The 18,705-nt window shown below is 46.5% G+C and overlaps 1 protein-coding gene across 3 annotated transcripts; it reads left to right on the top strand.

Annotated features, from left to right (window-relative positions):
• The first annotated feature begins 279 nt into the window (after nucleotides 1-279).
• Nucleotides 280-12,981, top strand: LOC123401384. Of its 3 annotated transcripts, none has more exons than XM_045095172.1 (6): nucleotides 280-1,035; nucleotides 1,140-1,516; nucleotides 1,607-3,244; nucleotides 3,508-3,688; nucleotides 3,792-3,840; nucleotides 12,639-12,981. In XM_045095172.1, the coding sequence occupies exons 2-6, from the start codon at nucleotides 1,206-1,208 to the stop codon at nucleotides 12,689-12,691; spliced, it is 2,232 nt and encodes a 743-aa protein (XP_044951107.1). In that variant the 5' UTR covers nucleotides 280-1,035; nucleotides 1,140-1,205; the 3' UTR covers nucleotides 12,692-12,981. The 3 variants fall into 3 exon arrangements, with proteins under 3 accessions (XP_044951107.1, XP_044951106.1, XP_044951105.1); XM_045095171.1 differs by having other exon boundaries at nucleotides 1,595-3,244; XM_045095170.1 differs by having other exon boundaries at nucleotides 1,140-3,244.
• The last annotated feature ends 5,724 nt before the right edge of the window (nucleotides 12,982-18,705 follow it).

Below are 18,705 nucleotides of genomic sequence, written 5' to 3'. Positions count from 1 at the left end.
ATGAGTGAATTTTAGTGGTGGCTATCTCTAAACACTTGAGCAACCAATTCATCATAATACCTCATCCCTTTTTAACAGTATTGGCTTTCCTATGGACTCAAAAGTGATTTCTCACAAATGTAAAATGTAGAGTCTTCTTGCTTGAAGTTTGAGCCAATCCTATTCTTTTCCTTGCATCAAGGGGATTCTCCTCACAATCCTTTGGTCAATATTTTTGTAGACTATACATGAAATATACTAGGTAAAAATATTATTTCAAAAGACAATGTATGTTGTCATGAATTATCGAAAACCACAAACGGATCATATGTGCTTTCAAATTACAAGAATGGATCGAGATCTCCGAAAGGGAAAAAGGGGAAAGGTAGGAGACATTAGTGGTTGAGGAAAAACCGTGTCATTCTTTTCGTTGATCCTCTGGATGACTCCTTCCCCTATGCGCTTTCTGGTTAAGCGGTACGAGATGAGACGTTGGCGACAGTGGCCCACTCCGGCCCCAGGTACCTCCTGCTGACTTGGTTGCGCGTCGCGCTATCGTGGCAAATGGTGTGTCTTCTCCTTGAACGGCCACATAACTTGTGTTGATGTAACTGCTTTGCCCTTAAAAAAAACAATGCCGTGTGCAACCACAAGTGACTATCGAGTAGCCCCACAAGCTCCGGGGCCATCTGTCATGGCTATACCAAAGAAGCCAAACGGAAAACCTCGCGCACAACTGTCAGCAGATAGAGCCATCAAATCCACGCGCGCATTCACGCCCGCATCCGAAACTATTACAGTCCGACCAACCAAAAGCAGCACCCATTAATCTACTCCTTTTCCGCTTTCCCATTAAAATCGACGAATTCTTCGCCGTAGAAATCAGATTCGCGAACGGAAACAGCAGCACCGGAGTATAATTCTTGCAATTTGTTGTGGTTTCTTCCCTCTTGGCTTCGATCATACGAGTTGATATAAACAAGAACTGTATTAGTGCTGTCCCCAAATCCGTGGATTCCGAGTCCGATGGCTCGATCGACATTTTAATTCCGATTTGTAAGTTTGCTCAACACTTTTACCTAGGGTTTCCGATTCCTCGCCTCAAGGGAATTTACAGAATCGTAATCTTTGTCCTTTTTTCTTCTTCCTCTTCGCTTCAGATTTTTGGTGAATTGTCGTGGATTCCGCGGCCGCGGTGCAAGGTGTCAAAGGTGTGAACAGTCGCTATGCAGTACCACCACCGCAGCCGCCTGCCGCCGCCTCCTCCACCGCCGTTTGGCCGAGGCAGTGGCGCCGTGTACCCTGGCGGCCACAAGCAGCTGTACGCTCCTCAAATTCCTCCTCGCCCCCCGCTTCTCGCGCCGCCGCATCGCAGATACGAGGTGCTCATGGAGGCCGGCCGCCTCGCGGCCGAGTACCTGGTATCCACGGGCGTGCTCCCGCCGTCCTCCCTACAACGCGGCGGCGGTGACCCGTGGACTGTTCCTCCCCTGCCTCAACCGCGGCAGCAATCCCCCGCATTCTATGACTGGAGGAGGTACGATGATGTATATAGCAATAACCCTGGCACCCGTCCTAGCTGGAACAGTAACATTACTGGTTGTTGTACTAATAGAGATGATTACAGCAATGGTGGTAGCTACAATGGGAGATGGAAGAGGAAGTATGAGGAGTACAGAGTGGGGTATCCGGGTCGTGGAAGGGAGAGGGAGAAGGAAAGAGGAAGGTCGAATTCGAATGGTCAACACTACGAGGAAGATAAGGACGAGGATGGTGCTCCTGGATTTCAGAGGGATAGGCGGTCCAATGGGGAGAATGATGAGTCTAGGAGATGTGCGACGGATGAGGTGAAAGAGGCGACACCTTTCATGGAGAAGGCTGTAGTTCAGTTGGAGATGAAGGATACCATATTGAATGCTGATGTTAGGAAGAATGCTGATGCTCTGCTGGAGTTGCAGGCTGAGAGTGAGGGTGAGATGAAAGATAATAAAATACCGAGTTCAGACTTAGAGATGGACCGTAACGGTGATGTAAATAACACATCTATCGTAGTTGTTATGGAGTCAGATCCGAAGCTTATGCCAGATGGTAAGGTTGTGGGTGAGAAAGCTGAAGATAACAACAAAGTTTTGTGTGACCGTATTGCCTTGAATGACGACATGAAAATTTTGGAAAATGGTTTGCATGTCGACAGGAGGAGTTTGCTTAAACACTGTGACTTTGCAAAAGCTCCAACGAAGCCCAGGTCATGCCATGCACATAGAATCTCAGTAACTGAAACGGTCGATCTAGTTTCTTCTAGAGAAGATTCACAGATGGTAGCCGATGAAGCAGCAAATGAGAGATCTTTGACTAACATTCAGCCAGACAACAGAGACGATCAAATCTACCAAGAAAGTACTGTCTCTAAGACAGCTTACAATGAAATAATGGAACCTATGCTTCTCCAAGAAAACAAAACATTAGTTGTTACTGAAAATATGAGAGAACACAGGAATGATGCACAACTCCATGTAGTCCAGGAATACAAGGAAGAACAAGATGTATCATCTTTGACAATTTCTCAGAAGGATAACTTGATGCAAGAAAATGACTTATCTCCATTGTCAGCTTCTCGCAAGGGTGGCTTGATGCAAGAAACCAACCTATCTACGTTGACAGGAACGCAGGAGGATATCATGATTGAAGATGCCAACCTATATCCATTGACAGATGCTCACAATGATAGCTTGATTGAAGAAACCAACCGATCTCCAATGGCAGCTGCACACAATGATAGCTTGATTGAAGGATCTGATCAATCTCCATTGGCAGCTTCTCATGAAGTTACCTTGATGCAAAAAACTGACTTAACCCAGTCATTATCTTTACATAAAAATAACTTAAATCTGCAGTTTAAGGAAGGAGCCCAGATTTGTGATACTGAAATTGTGCCAAAAGAAGTGGACTTGTTTGAGTTTTCTGATCAGAGGAACACTGTTGGTGATGATTTGTTTTGTAATGCCAGGGCTGAAACTATCATCCAAATGGAAGAAGAAGAAAAGCTGGATCAATCCAGCTCATTCAGAATACCTAATAAGACTGGCTTTGGCCAACACTCTGCACCAGGATATTCAGTGGAGCCACACAAACAACTGCAAGAAGATTTTGGAGCTAATGTGGGAGATTTATGCCAAGTTTCATTAGACAATAACTCTGTCCAAGTATATGATATAGAAGATGACATGCCAATTGAAGGTGCTGGCTTTGATTCTTCAAAAGCAAAGTGAGTTGATTGGCATGTAGTTAGCTCCTCTATCGGGTTGAATGCATTTAAACCGTTTATGTTTATACCATGTTAAAATGATCTAGGAATTACTTGTTAGCTCTTAAGAATATCATGACTATTGTTCTCTCATATCTTGCAACGTATCAGGTAGCCTATTAAATAGTTCATGGGCAATATTTGTTGCATTAGACCATCCATTCGCTGTTTGTTAAATTTTCTGCATCGTAGGGTTTTGACTTCAAGATATGATGTTCAAACAGGAACGAGATGATATGCTCTAGCATGGATGCCATAATGCACCCTGGCATACATACTGATGATCTTCCTGTAATTGAAGATGGTTACAATCTTGCACTTTCTGATTATCTAGCGGCTGATATACCATGCTACACATCATTGCGACCTGGTCTTCAAGCTGGTATATGTACCAATGATTCTGAGGTGAGACTTCCTGGTTCTTTTAGATACTCGCCACGTAAAGGCTTTGTTAAATTTTAGATACTGCACTAGAGGATAGCATACTAAATTTTTGTTTCCTCTTCAGGGCATCCCTGTCATGGATGATCCAATATATGGGTCTCTCACTGATATTGGTAATGGATTTTCGTTTCCCTAATTTTTGCTTTAGCTATTCGCTTTAGCTCTATGTCCTCTTTGTCTGGTTTTTCTATGTCGCAGATACATACTTTTTTAGTTACCAGTTGCATTTGTTTGTTTGTGGTAAAATGTTGCATCAACATTCTGGTACAAGGCTTTCTGGTTACTGTTCTGGCAAAAATTGAATTAATGCTCTAGTATGAATAGATAGATATACCCTGTTATATAGACTATATTTGCACACCATCCTATGCAGCCCAACAGATAAATAATGAAGTGAGTATTTCGAACTCAGCTGTCCATGTGGGAACTTCTCAGTCTCACTGTATCAAGATTAAGGTTAGATTGTCATGCCATCAGGCCCATTTATTCCTGGTGTTTCTGTGAATAAATGGGAATAACACATAGTCAAGTTACTCTCAGGTTAGACACTAGCTTAAATTCTCGTTCATTATATGGACAAAATTATCTTGTAAAATGACACTAATCGTTCATTGCTGAACAAACTTATCTACACATTGTGATGCCCTGGAGTACTTGCTTAAGGTTAGTATCATAGTTGCCAGGAACGGGGAGCGATGCAGCGATGCCCGAACTGGGATCGTCAACCCAAATCGAGGGTCAGGGTCGACATGTGGAACAGCACAAGTCAATGTCTGAAACGCGACCAAGACACTCTATCCCAAGTCCCCATCGCCAACAGGAAACGAAAGGATTGATTCATGGAGATATCGAGACTTACCAGGTCCAGGAGTCCATGGCGTCCGTGTTAGAATAAATTCGAGGCACACCGTCGATCATCCGAAGATCAAGCAATCACACGAGCACGACACCGAGATTTGTTAACGAGGTTCACCGATATGGCTACATCCCCGGGGCATGACTACGGGCGCTCCTTCCCGTGACACCGTCACAATACCGCATCCCGGCCGTCCGGGCGCCGGCACACACCGCCGGCTCCCCTGCACGTCTGTGCTATTATGTTGGCATAGATTACATCGTGTGTCTACCCTCGCTATTTATGAGAGGCCTGGGATACAAATGTCCTATTAGAACACGACCCCATATCCTGTCTAAACACAATACTACTCAGAGTCCAACTGTAACCTACCGTGTACACAATATTCGACACAACTCTAACAAACTCCACCTTGGCGAATATTCTCCACCACCTTGAATTCATCTGTGCGTCAAACTTCCATGTACATTGGACTTGAGCTTATCCATGAGCACCGCTGCTACTCCAAAGACTCCACGTGACTCCACCTTCAACTTGTAGTTCCTTCTTTTCCAGACCGTAGTCAACGCTTGAACGAAATTAAGTTCCACATTACTCTAGTTGAGCTCCCAACTTCCAGAGTATCCAACACCATCACACACCGATCACTGACCTGCGTGAAAGTGAACAACTCATATTGGGTGTCGCACATAAGAGTTACCTGAACTCAACATCATCGCTCTTCCTGGACCGCCCGTCTGAAACTTGAAGGAATTTCACCATTGCTTGTAGTCATCCCGAGTCAAATTCGCAGTTGTCTCACCACATGTATGACCACCAGAGCCCTAGCCCGTCTCCATGTCCCGTGCGTACCGCACGTCTCGGTGCTATTACCGCGTCGAGCCTCCGCTGTCCCGGTCGAGTCTCAAGGATCGCGAACCCACACCACTCAACCCCCACTGCAGAGTACCATCGACCATCACCGACTGATGACAAGTTTCGCGCTTCCATCAGACCACTGGGCTCCAGTCCGAATTGCGTGTCACTCGCTTTTCCGGCTGAATAGGCTGCGATCTCCGGATCCTTACACCGTAGCCCCTCAATCCAGCTCCACCTTCAACATGACTCCATGGTAGATGATCAGTCCTCCCTGCGCCCTGCCGACTTCAAGCTTCGTGTGTACATCACCTTGAATCAACCCCGCGCCATAGTCTTGTCGAAACCACACAAGCCACCAGGCCTGCACCACGTGTTTTCATGCCCAGAAGTCGGTCACCATCAGCATCACGCTCCTACGTCGTCGTCGTCGATCCCACCATGTCTTCTGCTTTGACCGACATCCCCGTCGATCCGTCAAACAGTCCAGTTTGACCCAGTCGAAAATATCTGACTGCAACCATGCTCCACCCTGCGTCGTGTCCGCCCGCACTCTGTACATTGCTGGACGCCATGTGCATGCATGATCCTGCAATGACGCACCCCAGACTGTTTTGAGCCTTGTACGCATGTCACCAACTTCCAACCTTCAGGTAGAATCCCGTGCGCAATGTGCAACACATCCAAAAAAGAAAACTGGATTTCCTGATAGTCTTCATGGTACACCAAGCATATCTCCATAAACTTTCAACACTCCTTTTCTTTAATCATGTTGCATCCCAAAGCCACGGACATACCTTTGTACTGGTTGTCTCCTTTTTCTTTTTTTTAACCAACAAACCCTCGTGTCTACCCCACTATATATGAGAGATCTAGGATACAAGTGTCCTATTAGGACACGACCCCATATCCTGTCTAAACACAATACTACTCAGAGTCCAACTATAACCTACCATGTACACAATATTCGACACAACTCTAACAGTCCGCCTTCCACGGCATGAACGTGGTGCCCGGTGGCGCAGTACCGCATCCCGCAGCCGTTGTGCCGGATCTGAAACCGGGCTCCATGCAGCCGGCCATGTAAGCCCCCACGGCGGCATAGTTGCGGAGCTGGCGCCGAAGTGCCAAAGTGCCGAACCGGCGGCTCCCTTTTGTCTTTGCCCCTGACTTCCCGAGCTGCTATGAAAACTTCAGTGGGAGATATTTTGTTGTTCCACACTTTCCCTGAAAACGATAGGGCTAATGTAGATAGCGTAGCGTAGACCAAGCCATGTAATTAGCTACATGCCACCCACTTACAATGGAATCAATTGATTGTAACTTTTTTTTCACTCACGGTGATTTAGCCATCCTTATGCACCTCTCCATCTCAAAACTCCCTTCATCTCGGGTCACGTTCCTTCACCCATCTTATCGTCCCAGGATCATCGCTCCCAAAATGCTGGCCATCAAGGAGCCGACCTCCCTGCCGTATGACCGCGTCAAGACGGAGCCAGGGTCCCTCCTGAGTAGCTAGTACGGGCACCTTGTCAAGCCAGCATCCTCACCGCGCCGTTTCGGGCGCGGCAAGCAGGTGGTGCCGTCATCGCCACCCCGATGGCATGTGACCTCCATGAAGGAGGAGGCCCTCCCTGGTGATCGCACTACCTCGGTCGTGGCGGCGGCGCCTGGTCTCAAGCAGCAGGGCGGAGGCCGACAAGGCGGCAATCGAGGAGCGTTGGGAGCGGCGTGCAGTTCGGCCTTCACGAAGTCGGACGTGGTGCTGGACTGGATGCGCACCGACCCAGATCTCGCGTTGGCCGGGGCCGAGGATCGGTCCAGGACCACCGCACAGACGTCCTCCCACCGTTGGCACCTGACCAGAGACCAGCTCTATAAGATCGGGTTGGCTGAGTCTGAGCTCGCCGCCCGTGCGCTCTCTGGCAAGGGCAAGGGCAAGTCCGCAACGGACCCTTGCTGCCAGCCGGACGAGGCCGATCGTTTGCGCGAGACGGCGACCGATCAGGGCTGTCATGACCCCTGGGAGGCCGTCCGCTGATGGAAGGACGACGACGGACCGAACGGTGATGGAGGTGCAGGCGGCCTTGGAGGCCATGCCTACGTGGACACCCTTCCGGTGCCTCGTGTAGTTTAGTTTAGTTTTTTTAAAATTAGTTGAACTCGTTAAATAGTGTCCGATTTGCATGTAATATACTCCCTCCGTTTCTAAATATAAGTCTTTTAAGAGATTTCACTAGGGGTCTACATGCTGAGCAAAATGAATGAATATACTCTCTAAAATATGTCTATATACATGTATATAGTCCACTAGCAAAAAAGGCCCGTGCGTTGCAACGTGAGAAAAAAATTCATAATCTCCAATTGTGATAATCACATTATGCTTTTAAAATTTTAGGACATTTCTTGAAATGCATGAACATTATTTGAATTATGATGAAAATGGCAAAGTATGTTTTGTTAATTAATAATAGCATATGCATAAGAACATTATTTTTATCTTCCTGATATATGTGTTTGCATTTGTAATATAAGTAAAGTCTTAATTTGGTTGCAAACATGTTAGACATCTTTATCGAAAACAATCAGTTTGTAAGTACATGCATACCAAATGTTCCAGGTTGCGTATGAATATCGATATTCTTAAAAAAATAATTAGCAAAACAGTTTATATATATGAAAAATCAAAGCTAAGCCATTTGTTTACGTAAAGCTTGTATAAACAACATTGTATATTTTTTATACACAGAAATATTTTTTTGTGTGTGACATCAGAAACATTATTGAGTTTTGATGTCTAATATTTTAATACACATTTTACATATATTGTATGCATCATGAACATTTTTTCTATACATGTTTTACATTATTTAAATACACGATTAACATTTTTGAAAAGTTCTATTTTTTTATGTCTACTTTGTTCTATACACATTATATATATTTGTATATGTTTTCTTATACACCGGAAAACATTTTTCTATGGACATTTAAAGTTTTTTAAATACATGATTAATATTTTTCAAAATAAAAGAAAAATATATTATTTATTGTCCATACGCACTGTACATTTTTTGTATGAAAAATCAAAGCTAAGCCATTTGTTTACGTAAAGCTTGTATAAACAACATTGTATATTTTTTATACATTAGAATCATTTTTTTGCGTGTGACATCAGAAACATTATTGAGTTTTGATGTCTAATTTTTTAATACACATTTTATATATTTTGTATGCATCATGAACATGTTTTCTATACATGTTTTACATTATTCAAATACACGATTAACATTTTTGAAAAGTTATATTTTTTATGTCTACTTTGTTCCATACACATTATATATTTTTGTATATGTTTTCTTATACACCGAAACCATTTTTCTATGCACATTTAAAGTTTTTTAAATACATGATTAATATTTTTCAAAATAAAAGAAAAATATATTATTTATTGTCCATACGCACCGTACATTTTTTGTATATGTGGAAACCTTTTTGTCTATAAATTTGATATTTCTTTAATCTATGATTAACATTTGTGCAAAGTTTATCGAAATAAAGGCAAAAAAGAAAAAAAAATAGAAAAAATGCGAAATAGAAGAAGAAAAAGGGTTTTTGGCCGCAACAGGGATCGAACCTGGGTCTCCAGGGAGGGAGAGCACGCACCCAACCAGTTCAGCTAGCTTTGTATTTGTGATAAAATCCGGAAAGCATATCCTTTAGAAAGAGCCGAATCAAAGTTCAAATAACGGATCGTTTTTGTCACTTATGGGTGACATTGGTGGGTAATTTTGGCGAACTTTAGGGGTAAATTTAATGACGTACCACAGAAGCAATATGTGCTTTATTAGTAGGTATAGATTAGTGGAACCTCTAAAAAGACTTATTTAGGAACGGAGGGAGTATAAAACTTGCTTAATTCCGTTCTGTTTGCATGAATTCCGCCCGTTTGTGAAATATCCTGGTGCATAGGGTTGGATGGCCACCCCTGCTGTGCATAGACATGTCCGGACGTGTGCGCGAATGTTCGGTGTGAAAAATTTGATGCACGACGTTGGAGTTGCCCTTATGCAGTATAGCATTTTTACGTACAAAAACACGGTTTAGGTGTAAATAATATAAATATGTGGTATCAACTGTAGTTTGTCATCAAAATCACTTTGGGGTGTCTGGTAATTAAAAATTGATAAAGAGGTACGATCAATTAATCTATGCGGTCTATTTATCGAAAAAAGGCTTTCGCCCCGCTTTATAAATAAAGCAACCAACATATCATCCTGTAGAGACTCACACCACCACAACACACACACCCAAGGCAGGATACATAGGCGCGGAGCGCAGCAAGACTACCCCTAGTACTACAAGAGCAACCGGAGTTCTCAACCGTGAACGCGCCACAGCGAAGAGATGAAGCCGCATATGACGAACCGTGTGCTCCAAGACGGTGCCTTCAGGAAGGTTACGACACCAGAATGTCGCCACTGCTCGACCTGAGGATCAGAGTTTTCCTTGGAGCAACACGAGGGCAATGAGAGCCGCGACGACACCTTCAAGAAGGGAGCGAGCTACGCCACCGCCGGTCCGTCCGAAGATGGATCAGGTTTTCACCCCGACCAACACTCACCACCACCGGACGCCACACCCCGGCAACCACGCCGCGCACACGACCATGGCCATCGGGCACGACCATGGCCATCGGGCAGCACCAAGCCACGGCTCCGCCCAAGAGCACTGCGCTACCACCACCAGAGTCGTCGCCCCGGCATCCAAGACCTTGCCACCACCTCACACGAGACTTGACCCACCCCAACCAAAGAGACGGGTGAAAAGGTCCGACCTTTCGCCCCCCTGGGAGACCCCAGCGCTGAGACCCTATAGGCCGGCCAGCGCTGGCCTCCATCGACCCATCCTGCAGCCCCTAGCGCGAGACGAGCTCGGTCCTGCTGCTCGTGCACGAGACGAGCTCAGTCCTGCTGCATGGGACGCGAGACGAGTGACGAACCGCAGCTGGGAGAGGGCCAACCCTTTGATGGAAGTAGCGCCCGGGCTACATTGAAACGGAACTAAGGTCAAAACGGTCTGCACGCAGACGAGCTGCCGCAGGAGAAGCCGGCCGCTGCCGCAGGCAGATCCGTCGAGCCATTGCGAAGCCACACGACACAGGGAGGCACCACGCCGGACCTCCCCGCGCTGCCGCCCATGACCAGACCAACGGCCACGCCCAACCACTGCCCTTCCCGTGTCGCTCGACGAGCTCCAAGCCCTGGAGCCGCCGGGCACGCACCACCTATGCTAGGCGCCGCTGACCGACCCCAGCACCAGATCCAGCCAGATCCAGCAGAGGACGACCGCGCGCCACCTCCCGAGATGGCGTACCCCCGCAAGGTCCGATGCCGGCAGAGCACGCCACCACTGCAGAGCACCTGCCCGCGCCGCCGGCCGACCACCCGCCCTAGATCCGGCCGGATCTGGACAGGAACTCGCTCGGCTGCCACCTCCGGATCCGGAGCATTGCAGCCGCTGCGCACCATCGGGCGCAGGACGGCGACAAGCCGCCTCCCGGCAGCCATGCCGCCACCTCACGCGCCCGCCGCAGGGCCCCACGGCAGCCCCGCGCTATTGCGAGAAGACGTCGTCCCGCGTCGAGCCCCGAGCAGAGGAGAGGAGGAGGCCCTGCCGCCGCCGCGCCAACCAGGCTTTGCCTGTTGGCGCCAGCCGGCGGTGGTGGGGGAGGAGGGAGTGGAGAGGCGGCGGACCGCTCGGCGGCTAGGGTTTCCCCCCCGGCACTTGCGGGAGCATCGCGGGAGGGGAGGGGAGGGGACGGTTCAATCCCATATCTGCCTCTTCGAGCTGCTATGTGGTCTATTTGCAACAGGAGTATAAATCGGAGTTACTGATCCATTTCCTATGCAACTCAGTGACGTATAGTTGCACACTATTTTTTTTAGTTTTTGTTCCACACTAGTTTTAGTATACTAGGGAAGTCCTCCACATTTCTAAATTATGTTTTGACTGGCTTTGCTGATACTGTTAAGTTGAATGTACAGATATATTCACATACTCGCAATTGCCCATCTAGTTATTTATAGCGATTAAGCGCACACTTTAGTGTGGTAACATATGCTTCAAGAGATGATATATCCTTTGAAAGTACTTCCTATTCACGTCTTTACAAAAAATATCGATGCTGATGTGTTGTTTGTGAGAAGAAATTAGTGAAGTAAGAAAGAAAATGTGTTTTTGTAGTACATCTTAAAAAACTCACTGACTAGAAAATGGCAATTTCTCTATATGTGAAGTTCAGAGAAACAAATCTGTTTATTTGCTCCGTATCACCCACATCATATAATTAAGAGTAAATTTTGGTGTTGATGATGTATTTTGTTACAAATGACCAGATGTAGAAATAAAAACCAGCGGATTGCATCTGGTTGACTGCCAAAGTCTTGATCTGAATCTGGTTGAATCTATCGCTTTGTAGAAGTTTTTGTTGCTAATTGTGCTGCAATGTGCTGATATTTTTAAATCTGATAGCTGTTTTTTGTGAATACATGCATACTCCGCAATGGAACTTATTCAGTAATCGGACATAGCCATCTTTTATTTCTGCCTTATCACTCAGCAAAACCGAGCATGCACCTTTCATATGATTTACAGGATCTATTTGGTATGTGGAAAGGATTGGCACATTTGCATTGGAATCTATAGGCCAATCTTCTTAGGTTAAGGACTATAGTAAATATCATAAAAGCATCGCGGGTGCTAGTGAAATGAATGGCAAACTCATGCATGATATTCAATACCTTTGGCAATTAAAAATTAGGGATTCGTTGGAAAGTACTCACGCTGGTATACCTATCCAATGGAATTGCTGCATGCTTGATTCATACTACACCCCACCCACTTTAGGTATCATTTTAAGTAGTTAGTTTTTGTTTTCAAATATTTCCTTTTTGGTGAATTCTTATGTCAGCTGCCCCACTAAATGCTATCAAATTGACATAAACTACAACATTTGCTAATTTCTTGCTCTATGTGAGCTAAAATGACATATTTTTGGATTAGAGGTGGTAACAGCCATGGCCATGAACATTTTTGCATGTTATTGTTACATTGTGTACTTGTAAAAGTTTGTTGGTAACAATGTGGGTCAATTTTCCCCTGGAGTTGAAGATTTATTTCCTGCTTTGGTGCTTTTAGGTTTCATGGATGTTTGGAGCCAGCCAGCTGAGGACTTCGAGAAATTCTTCTAATCCCCTGCCGAAACTGGAAATTGTTCAAAAGCGTGGCAAAAATAACAAGTGTAGCATAGCGTAGGGAAGAATAAGCAGATTTCCCCTCGTGTCAAAGAAAAGACAATCGTACTGTAGCAGTAGAGAAATTCTAATGTCGATACTGGTTTGATGGAGCAAGTCTCTGATTCAAAGTTAATTGTATGTGTAGCTCGATATTGTAGGAAATGTAGATACTTTTTGCTGTTTCATACTGGAAATAGTAGCGTACTGAACCAGCCTGCATATATTGGATGATTGAACCAGCGTCATAAACCTTCCTTTATTGGATGGTGATTGGATCAGCGTAGCACTTTATTCGGGCCAACATGTATGACCCGGCTGGGCGATTGTGATCCAAATGAACCGTAATGAGGACTTCAACACAAAAAGCACCGACGAATACTATTGCACTTTACCTAAAATGAGCCAATGAGATCACGGCGATAGGCGATCGCCCCGCCGGGCTCTGCTTGACCCGTGGCCAACCGGCGCCGTCGCGATGGCTATGCGGAGGCTCACCCTTGCGCCGGATGCCGGCGGTAAATGGGGGTGGGGTGGGGTGGGGGGGGGGGGGGGGGGTGGGGGGTGGGGGGTGGGGGGGGGGGCTCTGCTTGACCCGTGGCCAACCGGCGCCGTCGTGATGGCTATGCGGAGGCTCACCCTTGCGCCGGATGCCGGCGGTAAATGGGGGTGGGGGGGGGGGGACGAGGTGTCTCATTCAGGATCTCGTTTTTCGCTATTGTCGACAGGGGCATCAGACGATGGCTCAGATCGTGAGGCGGAGGAGCTGGCGGCAGGGGTTGCGACCGATGTGCTGGTTGAGGAGCGGGTGGTCTCGCAAGTCGTTGCCTGTCAGCGTCCAAGTCCAATGAGCAGCTGGCACATGAGTTCTGGACTGAGATTGGATACCCAACACCCGTATCACGGTTTTGGGAGTGTCGATCTTCGTCGACCGAGGATGGAGTGGATCAAGGTACGTTGGTTGGTTCTTCTTGCAGGTCGGCTGGGAGTCGGATGCCCGAGGGGTTGGCTTCATTGCCGGAAGTCGGGAACGAGGACGTATCCCCGCCACCAGTTCGGAATCGCTCCCCGCGACTGGGTGGGGTCAAGGTGCCGACGCTGCGGCTGGGATGGCGTGGTCCTCTACCCCGGCCTCGGATCACGTCTCCATCATGCCTTGGCGATTTCTTTCCAGCCGCGGTGGTCCCTGTCGATGTGATGGTTGACAATGGCAAGGCAGCGATGGACGCCGGCGTAGCCCCGGTGGACGCCGGCGCTGATGATGGCCCGGATGAGACGACGATTGAAGATCCCCACAATCCGCGCGAGGACGACGGACGCGCAATTCAAACGTCGGCCTCGCTGGTGGGTGGGCCAGGGAAGCATTCACATCGTTCATCGCCTTGGGCCCATCTGGGCTTTTGGTTCGGTGGGCTGTGGAGGCCGGGACTCAAGAAACCTATTTCCACTCCAGTGCTGCTGCCCTCAACACTGACGCCGCCGTCTCGACCTATCGTTCGCGAGACAAGTGCGATCGCTAGCACGCCGCCGTCTGCTAGTGGTTACGAGGACGACCAGGTGAGGTGATCGTTCACTGACGTACTTCGCTCGGCTTCTCCAATGGCGGCTCCGCCGCAACCTATCGGGCAGTTGGATCAAAGGTCTAATGCACTGGCATTGGGAACTCTATCAAACGCGCCTCCAGGGAGCGTTGGTGCTACTGGTTTTGGTGTTGCCAGGGGTCCGACGACTTTTGCACCCGGGCATCCGCTTGTGCCAGGGTAGGGCTCGTTTCCCACGGCTGCTCCCAACCCGCCGCCAGGGTTCGCCTTTGGCGCATCTGCTTTAGCGATTGCTGGTCTAGGGAAGAAGAGAAAGAAGAGAAACAAGAAGAAGAAGGCGCCAACGATAGGTGGGCAGAGTCAGCAACATCACGGTAGTATAGTGCAGGCTGGTCTAGGGAAGAAGAAGAAGAATAAGAATAAGAATAAGAATAAGAAGAATAAGAATAAGAATAAGAATAAGAAGAAGAAGAAGAAGAATAAGAGGAGGAGGAGGAGGCCATGATAACATGATGCTTACGATAAGGAATCCTGATGGACAAGCCACATGTCAAAGGTAGACTAAACCAGCTAGACCTCCCGGTGTGTTGATGAATCAGATATGAGTTGTATATCTCATTCTCAGGAGACGACCGGATGGGCTAAGTTTTCGGCCGGCACACCCACTAGTGGCCCCGGCTTCTGCCATTTTGGACCAACACTCATTAGGAGCACTCGCATGGGTTATTGATTAATTAGCCAACAGGTTCATCATTCCCTACGCAAGTTTATTAGTTAAGCAAATTTAGTAACAAAGCTGGGCCTTGCTGGAAGAGTTTTTCCAAAAACAAATGATCAGGGTTGCCCATAATAACCCACATGTGGTAGAAGCGCCCATCAAGGAACATAACACCAGTATAAAAAACTAGGGTGAAAAGTGTGGAACAAAACACCAAGAAAAAAGTCGAGCCAAGTTTATAGGGCGACATTCCAAACACATGTGTATGCTACCATCTTTCTTAGGCACTAGTATCACCGGAACTGCACAAGGACTTAAGCTCTCACGTAAATGCCATTTATCTAGGAGTTTTTTGACTCGCCTTTGTCTCCCTTAGTTTCTTCGGGGTTGACGTGATACGATGCCTTGTTAGGGAGTGGTGCATCAGGCGTGAGGTCGATGCGGTGATTGATCACTCGTTTTGGTGGTAGTCCCGGAGGTAGCTCATCAGGAAAGACATCTTGGAATTCGTACAATAAACGAGACAACACAAGAGGTAGATGATGTGAAGCATTAGTCCTCACAACCTCATCTTCGCACAGAACTAAAAATGAAGTACAGTCGTTGGGCTCTCACTCACATCCCTTAAGTCTCTTTTTATGGCTAAAAGGATTAGATCTTTCTTGTCCGTCATCGTGGAGTCACTCAAATTTGCTCTTGGCGCTCACACTATTTTAGGTGGATCGTTCTCTGGCCTTTATCTCCACGATGGAATGTATCTTGCTTGTTGGCGGTCACTTGGCTTGGAGTCATTGGTCGAAGCACATATCCCTTGCCCTTCATCTTGAAACTATAGTGATTGGTCCAACCATGTGGATGACGCCATGGTCGAATTTCCAAGGTCTCCCAAGTAGGAGATGGCAAACGGACATGGGAACCACATCACACTCCAAAATGTTTCATAAGTGCATATTTTGAAGGATACTTGCATCGTGTGGTTGACTTGGAGTGTGACGGAGTCACTTAGCCATTGGACCTTCGAGGGGCATGGATGCTTCTTCTTGACCAATCGTAGCTTGGAACAAAGGTCCTCACTTCCCGAATTGTGGCAACTTCCTCCGTCGATGATGACCTTGACGGATTTTCCTTCGATGCCCACCTTACTATGGAAGATGTGGCAACATTGGTCCTCGTATTGTTGTTGTTGAAAAGTCAAAATATTGGAAACAACGAGAGCGGGGCTCGAATCATTATCGCAATAGATTTGTGCATCTTCATCTTCATTGACTTGTTGGTGCATGACCACGTGCTCAAATTCTTCTATCTCGTCATCGCTCATAGAATCATAGGTGCTATCATCTTCAAGTATCATTGTGCGTCTTGTTGGACATTCAAATGTCTTGTGGTCGTGGCCTTGGCATGTGAAGCACTTGATTGAGCTTGTTTTAGCGATAGCAACCGGTATTGGTGTAGAGGATGAAGCTCTTGGCTTGTAGTTACTTGTAGCGGGAGGTCGGCTTGATGAAAGCATCTTGTCCTTATAACTTGACTTGTAATCTTTAGTCATTGGAGTTGTCGTAGTCGAAGGCATCATGGAAGGAGAAGCTTGTGGACTTGAGCCATAGGTCTTGAAAGAGAACTTGGAGTACTTGTAGTCATCTTACACTTGGCGTTCCTCCTTGGATGCTTGATAGACTAGCTCAACTAAGTTGGTGTAGTGTTGGAAATCCGCAATCTTCTTTATTTGGTAGTTGAGACCATTCAAGAAGCACGCCATTGTTTTCTCATCATCTTCCTTGACATTGTCTCAGACCATGGCAATTTCCTTTTCTTGATAGTATTCTTCTACGAACTTGGTGCCTTGCTTGAGTAGTTGTATCTTCTTGAGGATATCACGGTTCTAGTTGGTTGTCACAAAGCGAGCTCTCATGAGATCCTTCATTTGGGCCGAAGTGGTGATAGGAGGGTCACCTATTTCAGTTCTTTGCTCAGTCACTTGTTCCTAGCAAATGAGAACGTAATCTTGGAACTCAAGTGAAGCCATGTCAATCTTCTTCTATTCGTGAATGTTGTGTAGATGGAAAATTTTGTCAACATTGAGTGCCCATGATAGATAGTCTTCGGGGTTGTTGCTTCTGGAGAACGTAGGCATGGTGAACTTGAGATTGCCGAGACAATGGTCTTTCCTTGGTGGTTGTGCATCATTGTGGATGTTGAGTTGACGCTGTTGTTGTTACCTTGGAGCTTTGTTATCATTTGGATCGACGTGATGTGCTTAAGGGCCATGGTGAGGTCCTCACACCCAGTGTCATTGTTCTTGTTGCTCCTCTTGGTTCTCGGCTTCCTCTTGACGTTCACGTCAGAGTGCTTCTTGTTCTTCATGTGCTTGGCAGTTGTGTTCTTCCAAAGCGTGTGTTGCTTCATGGAGAGCACTTTGGGCTACAAGCGCTTGTTGTTCTTGTCGTTGTTCATATTCGTAGCGTTGTTATACATGTTCTTACTGCAAAGCTTCTTGTTCTTGTCGATGATGCTAGTCTCGCTCATGTAGACGATCTTGTGATCCATTCCCATGGAAATGATTGTCGGATTCTTGGTGATGGAGGCGGTCATCATGTTGGTGATGTCGAGCTCGAGGTGGACTTGCGCCAGAAGAGTACTCGGAGGAGTGGCGACTTGAGTGGCATCGCCGAGATCAAGTTGAGGTTGAGGATGCACAGTTCACCATCCAAGCGTGTATCTCACCCATTTGTCTTGATAGCTTGTCTTCGAGGTAGTCCCGCGTGTGCACCTCATATTTGCACAAGTCAGTGGTGAGTTCCTCAATGAGATCATTCATGGCATCTTGTGCTTGGCGCATTCCTTTGTGGGTGCTGAAGAATTGTAGTTTGGTGACGTAGTTGTTCTCGTCATCATCTTGCTCCTCAAATGTGAGGTTCGACATGGTGGTACTATCCATAGCACTCAAGTAGATATAAGTGGAACAATAAGAAGACAATACCAATTGCCGTTCCAAAAGTTGAAAATGGATAAAGATAACTCAATGTGCAAAGATGGAAATTGTGTAATTGGTACCGGAAATTGTTCTTCTCACACCTACAAAAATAAGTCTTATCGAGTAGCTTGGTTAGGATGGTGTTACAAAATTCAAGCAATCCGAAGATAAGATTCAATAATGTTGAAAGAAATTCGCAAATTCACAAGTAAGACAAGCAAGATACATAGCAAGGAGTATACACGGAAAACACACACACAGATAGAAAAGTGGGATTGTGCGACCATAGAATGAGCACAAAATGTGGGGCCCACGGAAAACGCTCATGTTGCACAACACTAGAGAGACGCTTGCACAGTTTCTAAAATGGGCGTGATACGAACTTGTGCCCAGCCTATAAGAAACAAAATGTGTCATCTTGTGGGATCACTAAAAGGAATGTCTAAAGGGGGGATATAATACTTGACAAATTAAAACCTAGCCTTTTCCCAATTTTAATTCTTGGCAGTTTTTAGCATTTATAGCAAGTCAAACACAACCTACAGATGCAAGTCTAAGAGTATACCAGTGAAACATAAAGACATACATATGCAAAGTAAGGAGTAGAGTTTAGGAAGATCAAACGCAAAGATGGACACGGTGATTTTGGGCATCGCTCCAATATGTGGTGCTATCGTACGTCCATGTTGATGGAGACTTCAACCCACGGAGGGTAAGGACTGTGCGAGTCCACGGAGGTCTC

The sequence above is a fragment of the Hordeum vulgare genome, chromosome 6H (genome assembly GCF_904849725.1).
Source record: "Hordeum vulgare subsp. vulgare chromosome 6H, MorexV3_pseudomolecules_assembly, whole genome shotgun sequence".
Taxonomy (NCBI): domain Eukaryota; kingdom Viridiplantae; phylum Streptophyta; class Magnoliopsida; order Poales; family Poaceae; genus Hordeum; species Hordeum vulgare.
The sequence above is the reverse complement of the archived record's forward strand: the minus strand, read 5'-3'. Positions and strand labels throughout refer to the sequence as shown.

Coding starts and splice junctions, on each gene's coding strand:
- LOC123401384 (XM_045095170.1), top strand. CDS start 1,206: ATGCAGTACCACCACCGCAGCCGCCTGCCGCCGCCTCCTCCACCGCCG. Junction 3,689..3,791: donor TATGTACCAATGATTCTGAG/GTGAGACTTCCT, acceptor TTTCCTCTTCAG/GGCATCCCTGTCATGGATGA. Junction 3,841..12,638: donor TGGGTCTCTCACTGATATTG/GTAATGGATTTT, acceptor TGGTGCTTTTAG/GTTTCATGGATGTTTGGAGC.